This window comes from Parus major, chromosome 15 (assembly GCF_001522545.3).
Source record: "Parus major isolate Abel chromosome 15, Parus_major1.1, whole genome shotgun sequence".
NCBI classification, from domain to species: Eukaryota; Metazoa; Chordata; class Aves; order Passeriformes; family Paridae; genus Parus; species Parus major.
The window spans coordinates 2,463,010-2,478,322 of record NC_031784.1 but is presented as its reverse complement, the minus strand read 5'-3'; the positions used below and the strand labels follow the sequence as shown (position 1 = coordinate 2,478,322).

The window sequence follows — 15,313 nt, the reverse complement described above, 5'->3', positions numbered from 1 at the left end:
TTGGGTTATGTTAACAGACACATTTCTGAATGCCCATATGAAAAAGCTTAAAAATGTGATATTGGGGGTTTCAACAGTGAGTAACAGATTTGGAACATGTCCTTGGTGCAAGGAAGCAGCCCCAGAAGGGGACAGAATAACTCAAAATCAGGTTTCAGAGATGCTTTAAAATTAATACAACGCTGGGTTCCCAGTTCTGCTTTGCTCAGTTCCCTCAGACAATTTCTCCATTTGCTTTCTGACCTCCATCCCACACTTGGAGCAGAGCAGACCAGCAGTTCCTGACTGCCTTGACTGTCACACAACAGCTCAAAGGGCTTCCTGCCACTGCAACACTGATGCAGTAGAGAAGCTGGATTCTCCCAGTGCCACTCAGCAAGAAAGCTGTTAATTTTTATTTTTTTTTTGCATATACAACACACTGAAATTGATAACCCTCTAATCTAAATTGTTTTCCTCCACCTTGCTTATTACAGGCTGACAAAGCAACACTCAGGTTCCACAGCTACACCATCCTTAGTTCCAGGACACTGCTAGATCTGTTCCTTCCAAATCTTAAATCTTACCTTGAAAGAAAGGCTTGATGCTGCTTTATTGTGTCCAGCTCATAGGTGGATGAATCACTCCTTTTTCGTGGCAGCTGCTTCTTTGGATCTTCTCCATTGCTACGAGGAATATCAATGTTGCTCCTGCTGAGGTGTCTGCTGGCTTCCAGATTAGAGCCACTGGAACAGTGGCTGTTGTTCACCGTTATTCCAGGAGACAGAAGGTCGGTATCCTGGGATTTCAAATGTATGGATTTAGCTGAATTAAGAATACACCCACATTGTAACACCTCCCTCCTATCCTCCTTTCCCCATTTACCCCAAGATCCAGTAGAGGCTGATACAGAATTTCAGGCCCAATCACTCCCTAAAGTGTGGGTGATGCTTCACACCAGAGGGTGAAACATCCCTGTTTAGAGCAAACACACCCAAAACTGACACCCATATGCACCTTAAGACATGTCTGCCATTGATGAGGATCAGAGTCTTTGTTGTTTCAGGAGATCCCTACTACAAACAGGGTGTGTGGGGGAAGTGGGAGCCAGCATTACCTGGACACTCACAACGCTCCCTCGCCGACTGCTGTTCTGGCTCTCGGACACAGTCTGATTGCTGTAGCATAAGGCATCAAATGCCAGGATCCCTCCAACACAATCCCCTACCAAACAGACCTGAGACAGGAAACAGATGCAGAGAAAGACAGGGAGGATGAACAAAAAGGAAATTAAAAAAACCCCCTTGACTTCAGTTCAGAACTAGCAGTTGGACAGAGAGCTGGATTACAGCTGGACAAGCTGGAGTAACAGGATGCCCAGTGCCTCCATCACTGCCTGCAGACTCCCATTCTCTCACACAGCTCAGGTGTCCTGGCTGTCCCCACCAGCCAACTGGAGTGACAGGACAGCACACAGAGCCCTGATCCTGGTGCTGACTCCAGAAACCAAGCTGGATCCCCCTTGCCAGCTGCCTGTGCTGCCTCAGGGAAGCTTCTGCCCATTTGTATCCCGAGGGGATAACAGTGTCCTGCCTCCAGGGGAATGAGCAGACAGGCACAGTAAAGCACCAGGATCCCTGGGCAGGAGAGGGATTGCTGGGAAGAAGCTCAGGGTGGATAAACCACATGACAGCAAGTGCAGTGTGACAGCTCCTCCAATGTCTCTGCCCTTGTGGGGCCCAGGAGTCACTTTGCTCAGAGGTGTGAGGCCCTCAAAAAATAAACCCATGGGTGTGACAGCTCCGGCATGAGCTGCTGAAGGTCCTTTAAAGCCAGGAATGCTTAAACAGCCTTGGTTTGCAACGGGGACAAGATCATGTTTAGTAACAAAGGCAGCTTTCCTGCTCGGGCAAGGTGTGTCATGCTGAAACCTGATTAACTTCACAGCTTTGGAGCTTCATTTCTGAACACAAGCTCAGACTTTGCTTCAAATCCCAAAGGTTCAGGACAGAGCACAAGCAATAATCTCCCTCTCAGAAAGAAAGAAATGGAAAGCACAACACATCCTTACTGCAGCCCAACACTGTCATGTTTCCATCCCTCCTGAGAGATTTAAGGCAAAGAGAATTTCACAAGGAAATTGCTTCACTCGTTCTTCCCGTGGCTGTGGCCTGAGCAGCCCCTGGCTCACCTGGCCGTTGAAGGAGGTGCCCTCCTGGGATTTGATGAATTCACTGTAGGCCTGGTTGGCTCTGACAATGACAGTGGCCACGGCTTCTTGGTACTGTGGGGAGGACGTGGCGAGCAGGGGGAGCGCAGCGAGGGGAATGTGATCCTGGCTGTTGGACAGGCAACCCTCGTCATAACTGTATGGGCTGAGGCTGGAGAGGGAAAGAGACAGTGGGAATATGGGGAAAACAACTTGCAGGCAGTACAGTCAAGTGTTGTGGTTCATAAAAAAAAGCCTCAAGTCAGGAAGGCCATTTATTCCTCTGTGAATGGGTGAGAGCTTAATACATCTTTCCCTCCCATCAAACATAAATCTTCAAGGACAACATACTTACAGTGACAGAACAACCCCCAGACAAGGAATTAAATCCCTAGTATTTATTGGATTAATTAGAATAAATCAATCTCAGAACTTGTGCTGCATGATTACCGTATTCACTGGAGCTAAGTATGAAATCAAGATTGAATGTCTGGCTGGTACATTAATAAATGCATTCCCAAAGCATGGTCAGAGCTCTCAATGCTACATGCATAACATCTCAGGGAAACAAACAAAACAAAACAAACCCCCCAAAAACCTCCACTCCACGATAAAACAACATCAACTTACCTGGACACCAGGGAAAATGCTTCAGAGCAGATGGCTGGGCAAGGGACAAGTTTGATGGCAATGTGTCCCAGAGCAGCTGGGTAATGCACCCTCATCACCGTGTCAAACACAGTCGTGATGGTGTTGACATCCCCTTGCTTGGAGCTCTGGTCACCACTTCCTGAGTCCAGGATGTTCCCTCCGTGGAGGACCAAGAGGAGGACATGGATTTTACTTGGCTGCATTAATGGCTGCACTGATTCATCCTAGTGGGGATGGAACAGAGCACACAGAAACAATAATTTTTTCAAAGGGGTGTGACTTGTGGTTAATTTATGGCAAAGGCATTAAATACACAATACAATGCTGAGAACCTGAGTACTCTTTCCAGGTCTCTTACTGTGCATGCACAAATGCACACACAGCCTCAGTCTGACTTGACAGGAGCAGAAGGAATGCTAAAAGTCAAACAAATAAAAAAAAAACCTGCATAAAATTGTATCCAGGTAAAACATGGCAGCAGTAAAGACATCCTTGTGTATATTAAGGTGGAAAAATACAGAAATAAGAGACGGGTGTTGCTTTTTGTGGGGTGCTGAGCTCAGCTGCAGCAGTTGGCAGTGAAACACATTCAGCAAAATTAAGAAATGAGATCAAAACGGGTCACAAGTGGCAAGTTACTGAGAAGTTGTGGGAAGATCAGTCACTGCATGTTTGCCTAACACAAAAGTTATAAATAAGACTTCAGATTTGCTTAAACTGTTGCAAGAGAGGAACTGAAAAGAAAAAGGTTCAGGACCCCATAACTCAAGGAATGGTCAGCATGTGGCTGGGAGATTGCTGCATGAACACAGTGAGGGATTTTAATTTGGCTGTCCAGGTGATTTGCTTATTGTGTTGAACCAATTCTTTGCCTAAACAGACAGGCTGTAATCTGGGGGAAGGAGGGAACTGTATCCTTATCAGGAGGGCTGTAAACCCAGTCCTGATGCCCCAGGCAGGTACAAGAGCATCCACATGCACAAATTGTAACACAACAGAGCAGTAACTATTTTCAATATCTATTTGCTACCAGGTCTTTCTGTGTTTACAGCTCCCACATGGACTTAAATCTTCCATCCCACACCTGTGAGATCTGTGCAAACCCTTCTGTACCTTACTCCTGTGCTAGCAGAGACAACATCTGAGAACATCCCGAGCAATGCCCTGCTGCCAGTGAGAGGGGGGAAGGAAAGGGTGGGGGGCAGCAGTGTTTTTCATTTGGCAAATTGTTCCAATTCCAGCATCTTCAGTCACCTGTTGTCCTCTGAGCAGTGACTGAGTCCCTGACAGACCTGCTGGTGGGAGGAAAGCATGCCCAGGGACACATTAGCAGCCTAACAACCAGATCACATTTTTGCCAGATAATGTTAAAGCTTGTCTTACTACACAGCCCACCAGAAGTACTAAAATTCTCATCCAAGTCTGTAATAACGATTTTTCCAGACCTCCTGCATAAGAATGACCTTGAATTATTTAGCACCATTCCACTGTACTCATGCCTGCTCTCTAAACCTTCTCTGACTCCAGTTTTAGCACCTGCACTGTGAACCTTTCCCTAGGTGGAGGCACAGGAGGAGCCCTCAAAGCATCTCAGCACCTCTTCTGCTTCCAGACAAGTGTTTTAAGTGTTCATTTGGAGAACAACATGAGTCACCAAGCTCAGGTCATGCAGAAGTTTATCAGCAGTGATTTGGAGGCACCTTTCAGTTCATTACCCTCTGCTCTGAAAGAAGTGGGGAACTGCTGATTAGTTTAAGGGTGGCGGTAACTACTTAGAACTTCCTTGTAAGATCTGCAGCCTCTTAAAAGACCTAAATCCAGAACCACCTTCAGGAGAGGGAAGTTTTTAACCTGAAAATCACTGCAATTGGTGGCACAGGAATTTCATACTATTTTAGCAGACAGCTTGTGAACAACTACAAATAACTGTCTTTTTCATCTTGCTTTGAAGTCTGTTCTTTTTCTAAAATGAAGGCAGAAAACAGGAGGGGGTTGAGTTTGCACAGCCCTCCAAGGAAGACAAGTTTCCCACACCATCTTGAGCTCCAAGAGAAATCTTAGGGCTGTGACTTGCTTATTTTGAGGTGGCCAGAGCTGTTTTGCTCCCAGACACCCACTCTCCTCATGGCCCTTGAGCTCTCAGTCTATTATGGAAAAGCCAAACCACTACAAACTTAGAGCCTGGCACAAACAGTAATTCCAAAACTCATGATCTTTGATGGACCACTCAGACACAACGTAGACACTCTGCAAAGCAGCTGCAGCACGTCTGCAGCACAGACAGGCAGCTGCTGAAGGGCAGGATGAGAACAGCCAGCCCAGGCTGTCTCACCAGGAAGAGTGAGACAGAAAGCTGGGCTGGGTCAGTGTGCTGTTACTTATTTATTATTTTTCCCAGAGTACTGACACTATAACTGGTTTCCAAACAAGACCCTGAACAGCTCCATGCTGTGGGCTGCAGCTGAGTGCTGTCCTTTGCACTCTGGTGCTGCAGGAATGTGTTCTCCCACTCCCACACTTGCTCATCTGGCATTGCAGGATAGCTCTACCCAGCCTCGAGCTGCTCTGATCCCCACAGGATTACCAGTTTTTTCCAGCTGGACACCTGATGCTGCTAGCAAACTACACAGCATTTTCTATATGATGTTCAAAAGATGGGTGAAAACTCCTTTAAATTTGAATTACAGAAGGACACACAGAGATGTTACTGGGGCTGAGCAGCACATGGAGACAAGACACTGCTCACAGCAAAGAGACCCATTTATCCCACACAGAGACATTCCAGCAACAAAGGATCTCATTAGAAGGAGCCAAAGCACTCACCTCAATGATGCTGAGCCTCTCCACGCTGGAGCCAACGTGGTACTCTGCTGATGTCTCCTGGTACAAGTCACCTGGAAGCACAGAGGTGTAAAAAAGTCAGCGCTGCCAGATGCTCTTTGGCAAAGACATTCTTCCACAAAGGCACTGCTTGTTCCAATGCCTCACATCTCCTTCATTATTTCATCAAATCATCCTCTCCCTCCTTCCTGCCTCCTTCCACCTGAGAAGCCTGGGCAATGCTGGGTCATTTATCTTCCAGCAAGTTCTCATAACTTGGGTAAGAGTTGAGGACATTAGTGAGCTCTTCTCTCATTACAATGATCTGGTACCGCTGCTTTATTAAGGATGGCAACAATGGGAAATCCCTGCACGACTGTCAGAAATGATTGGTTTGTGGGAAAATAAAAGGAATTCCTTGAACTATGCTGGGGAGTAGAGATCTGATGTATTCCTACATCTGTGCCTACACAGCCTGACTTTGTAGAAAAAGCCTGAGTGTCACCTTCCACCGTGAATCGCTCTGGCTGAGGAGCTACGGCTTCCTTTCACCATTTCATAATGATGAGCAGAAAATAAAACTGAGGCAGATACAGTCAGGAACAAAGGATGGAGCAAAAGGAAAGAAGAGCCAGGAGAAATTCAAGTCATTTGAGACAGAGCTGAGATATTTCATCATTATATGAGAGAATCCTGGCTGTCACACAAAGGAGCCAAACCAATGTGGAAAATAAAAGAGAATCAAAAGCTATTCCAGCTCCCACGGAGCAAATCTTTTCCAGCAGCACTGGGCAGTCACTTTCATACTCTGTATCAGCTTCTCCCTTTGTCAGATGGGGATAACAAGTTTTACCTTGTTCACAATGAGGCTGTGACAATTGCCTGGAAATACTGTAAAATAGCACATGCAGTTTGTACTTGGAAAAGAATTACCCTGGACATCATCGCATTCAGGGGTTTCAATTTTATCCATCAGATCGTTGGAACTCCATTTGGTTATTTCTTTCGGGAACATTTCCTCATTGTCAGACAAGTCCTCTTTAAAAAAACAGATTTTTTGAGAGTCACAAACACAAAAATATGTATACAGAAAAGAGCAAAACCCAGAATTTTAAATAAAACCCACAACTCTGTGCAATCTATACACATTTGGATAGCTTAAGTCAAAATAAACCATATACTTTACCAGCTTTTGTTATATAGAAACCAAAACACCTTCCGAAAAGTAAACAAAATGTTTTAGTTGCATGAGTTAAACAAACAAACTCTTAAAATATGGAAAAAAGTGATCTGGATTTTTAATGCTACCATCTAAGGTACCATGGTTGGCCTTTGCCTTGCCACTCTCTCTGATGGGGTTAAAGCAGGCAGAATGTTCCAGCACAGGAGAGGACAAAGCAAGGATTCCCACTGGGATCCTGTTTGAGAGCTGTGGCATTTCTCTGGGGGAAGAAGGAACAAGGATCACTGTTGCTCATAGGATCAAACACCGAAAAAGGCAGCAGCAATGAAGGGAGTGTGAACTCCCCAGGCTGATTTCCTCAAGACAGGAGACACAAAGCATGGATCTGCTTTTTCCTTCCTACCTCAGTATCTTCCAAATCCCCAGGCTCAGTTCAACTATAGTCAATAAAGAATAAAGGTCCCAAAAAATGTGATGTTCTTAGAAGTGTAATTAAAAGGAGACATGCAAAGGGGAGCTCTCCTTTCTCATTCTTTTTTTTTCCCATTGAGGATGTATCTTTTGCTACTACGATGGTTAAGTGCTTTCTAATTTATTTATACCTCTGTGCTTAGTATGTCTTTCCTGAAAATTCTGGGCTTGTAAATTTAATAAAGATTTATAAATGTAGTAACAGCAGTAATTACAAATGTCTTGAAGATCAAAAAGCTGTAATCTTCAGAGTCCCAGACCAGGATTTCCCCTTTCTTATTGCTGTACAGTTCACTAAGAAAATAATTAGCTGGAAGAATCCCACAATGAGGACCAAAAAAGATTCTGAAATATATTAATCTTTTCAGCAAATCTGAGCAATAGCTTAAAAAAATATTGTATGAAGGGCACAAAGTGAAGACTCAAGCAAAGCTCAAGTATTTTTAGGAGTTTCTATTTCAACTTTGACCATAAAAAGAGAGAAACCTGGAAATTTTGCACCAGCATGCCATTTCCTTTTTCAGCCATGGAAAAAATTTGAGTAAATCCCAATTTCCCTGTACACAGGAGTGTGGAGCTGCCTGTCCAGAGCAAGTGGAAAGCACAGGCCTGTAACACACGTGCTCACAGAGAATTAAGAGGACGATTGCACTCAAAGCTCCTCCAGCAACTTAATCTAAATATTAAACTTAATTCCTTGAGAGGTCTAATTACAGCCCTTACTGCTGCTCAAGTGATCCCTGAATGGGATATTACTCCCATTATTAGCATTTATTACAGGATAGATATTGGATATTACTGTATTTGTCACTATCTTTACCAGTGAATGAGGGTGAGTGGGAAGCTGGAGACAAGGAATCTTCTTGGGCTCAGGTTACGCCCACTGCACTGCGAGGAAATGTGTGTGTGTGTGTATGGGAAGCACTTCTGAGGAACTCTGCTGGCTGTTGACTCACATCCTGAGCCCTGCCAGTTCCCATGGTAGCGACCCCGGTGGGATGAGCTGCAAGCAGAGCCTCATCCCTGCTCATAGACCTGGGGTCTCTGCGGGCCAGGGGGCACCAAGCAGTCCCTCCTGAGGATGGGGCTCTGTTCAGCTGCACACACACACCAAGGCTTTGACTCATGAGCCAAAATCCCACCAGATTTAGGCAGACTTTTCAACCCAACCGTGCCAACTGCAGAGGACAAACTGTGCGTACACAGAGACTCACAAGAGAGCAGCTGCTTTTACTCTTAGCAACCTCCTACAAGTATTGCAACAGAGGTGCACAAGGTTCATTTTTGTTAATTCCCCTTCCCAGGCCTGTTAGGAGCATGCCAGGGATTCCCCAGGGCCTTGGATCCCAGGCAGAGCCATCCCCATCTCAGTTTTATTACTGAGTAATTAAAAAGGCAAAAAGCGCGTGGATAGCGACGGTGCCGTTCGGATGACTCACTCCTCTTCCCTTCTATGCACATTGCTCCAATAAATCCCTCACATACTTGCTGTAAATGCTATGTAAGTTAATAAACAGAGACACTTTAAGTTGGTCCTTCCCTTTCCCGGCAGGAAACACACATTTATGCCAGCTTACACATGTCCTGGTCATTCCAGCTGCTGTTGTGCAGGTCACACCAACACAGCCCTTTCTACCTCACAGTTGGACATCCATGCCTAAACACTCATGGGACAACTCTTCTGGAACCCAATACTATCGATTTTTGGAGGCTGAACTTCAGCTGAGCATCAGCAAAATCCTGCTTTGCAAAACTGGGGTGTCATCTTCTAACAACTGCACTTCCCAAGTTCACCAGCAAATACTGCACCTCTCACTTCCATCAGACCAGCTGGGAGGAAAGTCCATCTGTTGTCAATAGAGACAGAGCCCTTCAGGCTTAAATTTGCATTAAGTACAATATATAAAATGAGTGTAGAGGAAAAAAGCTTCTTCACATACACATGCACAGAGGAAAAAAATACAAAGGTGTTCTCTTAATACAGAAAATCAAATTATTTTGAGAATTCTGGAATCAACACAGGTTCATTTTGGCACCTGAAGTACCTTGCTGCATTCGCTGCTGTATTTCTTGGAATGGGAGCATGAGGAGTTAATAAAGGCAAATTTGGGTCTCTTGAGGCCCAGACAGGACAATTAATCATACCTCTTACTGATTAAAAAACAAATTAGAAAAATAATCAGTCACAGTGAATCATTAGGACACACCCACAGCCCAGTTAGTACTGCTGGATTTCACACACACTCATTTGTACCAAATAAAATACAGCCCTCGGGGCTAAGACTGTTCAAGATTCCCTCAAACAGCTCAGCCTGCACCTGAAATGGTGCTGCATTAATGCAAGAGTCTGCTGGGTGATGCTGGAAGAAGCTGCACCGAAGCTGCACATCGTGGCTAGAAAGGAAAAGACTTCAAAGCAAAAAAGTCTCGCTTCCTTCCCTGCTCACCCCCCGCCCTTCATGCCTTCCGTTCTCTTACCCCACCATTTCAGGGAACAAACGATGGTGATTTAGGCTCCACATACCATGTGCATCAAAGAATTCATCATCTGAGCTGTCATCTGAATCCCTGGCAATGCTCTGCATCCTCCACTCGGAGATACTATGGCGCGAGGGACTTGCTGGAAAAAACAAAAAAGCTTTATGCGAAACGCTACATCGACAAGACGGAGAGTTCCCAACATGATCTTTGCTGGAGGAAGAATCATGTGTTCTCTAAGAAAATTCACTGCTGCAATATTAAAAAACACAAAACCCCGATGATGCTGGTGTGATGTCAGTGTACCGCTTTACAGATCCTGTTTGTTTACTGTTGGTAGAACCTGCCAGCAAGATGCTACATTAAAGCAAAGCTGCTTGGATCACTCTTCTGCTATTTTGAATGGCAGCTATTTATAATTGTTAGTAGGACGTGCAAAATCAGCTGGGTTTTAAAGTTTGCAATTAGGAAGGAAGCAGGCTGATTGGAAGCTCTCTCCGTGCCTCTCATCAGCACACAAGCCATGCCTCTGCTTCGCTAACTTTCGGGTGGGTAGCTCAGCAGAGCAGCCTGGAGAGGAATAATCTGTTTTCTGGAAGGAAATTGCTTCCACACAAATTGGATTAGAGATCTATTTAAACTTTAAACTTGAATGATTTAAACAACATGCTATCTGACTACTTCAAAGGGAGCTGTCAGAGCTGTGGTCCTGACCGAGCAAGGAGAAACCCCAAAGTCCTTTTAGTGCTGTTTGCTCTCGTGTTCTCACACCTACCCGCTCCCTTTCACTTTCCCCTCCACAGTTCTCTGAGCTAAATATAAACACATTATGGCTTCTTCTTTTCTTTTTTTTTCAGATATAATTTAGCAGCCATCCAGCCTGAGCTCTTCTCGGCTGAAGTTGTCTCAGAACAGCCGCCTGCTGAAGGGAGCACTGTCCAGAAAACGATGGGAGAGAGGGTTTGTCCCCTGGTGCCTGTCACACAGAGCACACAAAGCACTCACAGCAGCCACCTAACCCAGCAACAACCTGAGGAGACTGACAAGTCCTCATTTAGCATATACAAGAGCCTGAAGGGCTCCGGTTACTGTGACAGCCGCACGAGTCGTTTCGTGCTATTGTTCCAACAGAGTTGAATATATAAGTAAAATTCTTTTAATCTCCCACCCAGCTGTCACATGGAACGAGGATGGAGACCCTGTGCAGAGTCATGTAATTGCAGCTCAGCAGCCCCCAGCACCCCACCGCCCACCCCTCGGGAGCAGCCAGAGAGGAGGTGGCAGAGCAGAGCTAATTCACGCTGGAGTGACGTCAAGGCACTCGCATAATAGTTGCTAAAAATAGAGAACTTAATAACATATGGGAGGGCAACAAGGGTCCTGCCATCACCAGAGGTCTCATTCAGGTGGTGGAGGAAAGGAAAATCTTTTGGAAAAAAGGCATTTTTTTCAGCTGGAGGTGGCGGTGCGTCGCGACAGCCCTCCTTGCTTCCATATGGTAATGTGCTGCCAGCATGAAGGAGGATTAAAATATCTGTGTGACGTACTTCCCAGCACATCACAATTAATTTCTTTCATTACTTTTCCTTGTAAAATCTGAGACATTCTGCCGTTGAAAAGAAATTCATGCTTTGCTCCCAGTGAAAACCTTCAAGTGAAACCCTGAGAGGTCTGAAAACTTGAGCTCCCAGCGAACGTGCCAGCAGTGGAAGAGGGGGTTTGTGCAAAGAGCAGAATGGGAGATGGGTACATCAATATAAAATCCTGGTGCAGGCAAAGTAGCCAGCATTTTTATCTTTATGCAGTGATTTGTGAAGCATCTGGTAGGTTCTTCCCTGGGGCTCACTCGAGTGAGTCATCACAAGGTAAAACTACTGCTCGTCTCTCATTCACCCCGCGATGAAATCAGTGATGGAGTGGGAAATAAAAATGGAGACTCAACTCCCAATATTTAGTGCATATGATAGATGGAGAAGCTTCACTCACCCAGACGTTCCCTTCCACCATCACTGGAAGAAATGCTGCCCCTTGGGGTTTTCATGATTTTTTTTTCTCCCTCTTGCAGTGAGAGCTGCTATTTCCCTGCTACCAGAAGCACTTGGCTAAACAGAGAGGGAATTGCTGAGGGTTTGAACCTCGTGGCTCTAACTTACTGGGGATTCACCCTTTTGTACAGAACAGTCCAAAGAAGGGAAGTACAGCAAAATGAGCTGAGTCCCAAGGGAGAGGAGAATAACAAAATCCAAGACTCAAAGCTGAATCCTTCCAGGGTATCCACAGCAGAGCTTTAACATCAAAATCCTGAAAGCTTCCTGAATGGTGTTTCAAAGGGAATGCAGACATGATCCACAGTCCCACCCAATCCCAGGGAGAAGTTTTGTCTCCAAACAGCTACTGCACATCATCACCAGGGGAAGACAGCAGCTCCCACACACCTTTGGGGGTTCCTGCCTTAATCTCCCCATTCAGATGTTCCACTGTGTGCAGCCCCATGGAGCCAAACCCCCCTCCTGAAATGACAGACACATGGTGGCACAGAACCCTGGCCAAGGAGCACAGGTACCTGCTGTGACACAGGTACCAAGGATGAGCAGATATCCAGAAGGGAACACCATGGAAGGGCCTTAGAAAGCCACCAGTGGCTCCTGGGTAACAAGGACTAACTCTGTGCTGCCAGCCAGCTCCTGCCTGCTCCTCTACAGTGTTTTTACAGATTCTGTGCTTTTGACATTGCAACAACTCTGCCATGTGACACTGAGTCACAGTTATGGGATAACTAGAAACCTTCCCAAACCCAAAACAGGTCAGAAGACTGAGCCTGCAGCACCAGCACCAGCAGAGAAGGCCTCTGAGCTAACAGGACTCATAGGACTAATACACATTGTCCCAAAGGCACCTGCCACAAGGAGACATGGTCCAACCTCCCAAAAGCCCAACATCCATGAGTTCAGAAGAGCAAGTCATTGGCAGCATCTTACCTCCTCTCTTTGAAGACCGTGAGGACTTGGAGGAGGTGGACCACTGCTTGGTGAGTGACCTGCCGGAGGCCGCGTCGCTGTTCGCAGAGGCGTCCTCGGTGTCTGCGGGTGACCCCTTGCTGGGCTCCACCTCCTTCTCCCCAGGAGTGTCCTTGACACTGTGCTGCTCTGTGTCATTCTCACCACAGAACTGGGCCATCTTCTGGGCCAGCATCAGCTGGGCCTCCTTCTCCAGCTGCCGGATGTCCTCAATGGTGAGCCCGTACCACTCGTCCTGCCAGCACCAGGCCTGGCGGTGGGCCCGGACCATGACCTTCCGCAGGCCTGCAAAGCCAAAACGTCCCTGTCACCAGAGCACAAAGTGCAGGAACCAACGTGCTCCCCTCTCTACATCATGCCAGGGACAGCACAGTGACATCCAACTCACAGTGCAGGACCTTCACACAGTCAGGGTGACAAACGGGTCACTTCATGTACTTTATCCCTCAATTATTCCTAATCAACCACGCACTGAAACCAGCCAGTCTTCTGTCACTGCCTTCAGCTTGCAAAGGGATTTCCTAGTTTTGCATGGAAGACTTTGGCTGCCTGCTCCACCAAGGAGGAGCCATGCACCAACCACAGTTTCAGCTCACTGAAGTTCTAGGAAGTTGTAACATTTGGATCCTGCCTTCAAAGTGAAATACATTACCAGGACTTAAAAAGAAAAAAAAAAAAAAAAGAAAAAGAAAAAAGAAGAAAACTACTGAATTTTTTTTTTTTAAATCCTGGAGAGTTTCAAGTCATTCCTCGATGAATGCTCCACAGCCCTCCCCAGTTGTTACAAAAGCACATCCCACACCATTCTCTCCCTTGGAAACCCGTTTTCTGCACCTGGTTTCTATGTATCTGTAAAACAGCATCACAAATGGGAGCTTCTGAGATAATGGGATAGAAAGCAAAGTAAGGGAAGGAAAAATATGCTTTATTTTGCAGATACCATCTGTCTTCTGATGCAGGAGAAAAATGGACTGGGTAAAGCCAATTTAAAATATTTCAGTGTATCACATATCTGAAAGAAACAATAGCCTCAGTATCAACACACGATGCACCTGACCTGGCAACAGAGACTCTTCTCAAGACTCACTCATCACACCCCCAAGACTCTTAAAACATAAAAGTCACTCAGTATTTTCACCAATATTACTCCGTAAAAGCTCACAATAGGTTAAAACTCCAAACTGCTATTAATTCCTGATGAGATCACACAGCAGTAATGATGCTTTTAAAGCTTCTGTAAATACTGACTAACTGATCCACAGGAGTTTTCTGATAATACACAATCAATTAATATTGCCCCCTCTTTAATTACTCGGAAACTGAGGCAGAGATGGGTTGAAGGACAAGCCAAAAGCACCAGTGGGATTTTCTGTCAGTGGGATTAAGAGAGCAATCAATTAAAATCATTTAGATTTTGGGAGCTGCAGATAGAGCTCTCTAAGCACCACCATGAGGAAAGACATCCTTCATAAACCACTTTCCATCTCCAGGAGCATGGCCAAAGGGGGATGGTCCCAACCTGTGCAGGGTTTCTAAGGTGCCTCCAGCAACACAGACTTCCCTGCTGTACAGAAAACCTCAGATCTCACTACTGTCACAGTTGCTGTGATGTTCAGCCTAAAGACCCAGTTTGTTTTCAGCAATCACTCTTTGTTGTTTTTTTCTAAACACACAAAAAGCGTATTTTTGTATGTTTATCACCTTCCAGGTCTGAGTACTTTATTGTCTGTTCTGCTCTTTGGTCAGTCCTTAATGCCACCAGTCATCCCAAGCCAGGCTATCAGGAGGAAATGGCCACTGAGATCAGCAGCTAATGCCACAGAGCAGCTCAACCTGAACTTCATTTACACAGTAAGATTAAATCTATCAATATTTGATGCATTTTGCTGACTGACTTTCAGAAGGGAGAGGCAAGTTTGAGCCAGCAGAGTGTGACCTTATGGGGGCAGAATGACAGCCTTCAGCACCTTAATTCTGTTCAACCTGAGTCGAGAGATTCAGAGTTATTTCCTCTGCCAGATTACTTTTTGCAGAACTACAGAAGAATGTTTTAGCCTCTTCACCTCCTGTTATGATTGACAACCAGAGAGCTTAAAAACCAAGATTAAATTTGCATCACACCCACACTGAAAGCCAAGAAAACATTTCTCTCGCTGTCCCAAACACCACACCACCCTTTGTACTTCCACACCCACAGTGTCCACTTCTACCTTGCTTGGAACACCTTGAAAACAGACTGTGATCAGACACAGAAGTGATTGTTGCTCTTATCCCATGGCTTCCCCTGTTCAAGGGCTCAGCAGGCTCCACTCCTGCTCCTGAATCCAGCCTTGATGTATCAGTGCCCCAACTCCTCAGAAATTCTCTGTGTAGAGTCACAGATGCCACCCACCACATATCTGTGTTTTAATGGACTAACATCACAGGGAACAGAAAAACCACTTGGGGGTAAAAAAAAAAGTCTCTTGAAGTTCCTCTCTGCCTTCTTAGATCTCAAAAATCACC

At 45.6% G+C, this 15,313-nt stretch overlaps 1 protein-coding gene across 9 annotated transcripts in view; it reads right to left on the bottom strand.

Moving 5' to 3' along the window:
- The window catches only part of PITPNM2 (phosphatidylinositol transfer protein membrane associated 2), a 123,614-nt gene that overhangs the window by 25,393 nt on the left and 82,908 nt on the right, over window positions 1–15,313 (bottom strand). For all 9 annotated transcript variants that reach the window (XM_015643801.3, XM_015643803.3, XM_015643804.3 and 6 more), the window contains 8 exons: window positions 12,770–13,093; window positions 9,838–9,933; window positions 6,593–6,697; window positions 5,663–5,733; window positions 2,819–3,063; window positions 2,171–2,360; window positions 1,097–1,216; window positions 567–778 (listed from right to left, as the gene is read on the bottom strand). In XM_015643801.3, the coding sequence (XP_015499287.1) occupies window positions 567–778; window positions 1,097–1,216; window positions 2,171–2,360; window positions 2,819–3,063; window positions 5,663–5,733; window positions 6,593–6,697; window positions 9,838–9,933; window positions 12,770–13,093 (1,363 nt within the window). The remainder of the gene's footprint in view (window positions 1–566; window positions 779–1,096; window positions 1,217–2,170; window positions 2,361–2,818; window positions 3,064–5,662; window positions 5,734–6,592; window positions 6,698–9,837; window positions 9,934–12,769; window positions 13,094–15,313) is intronic.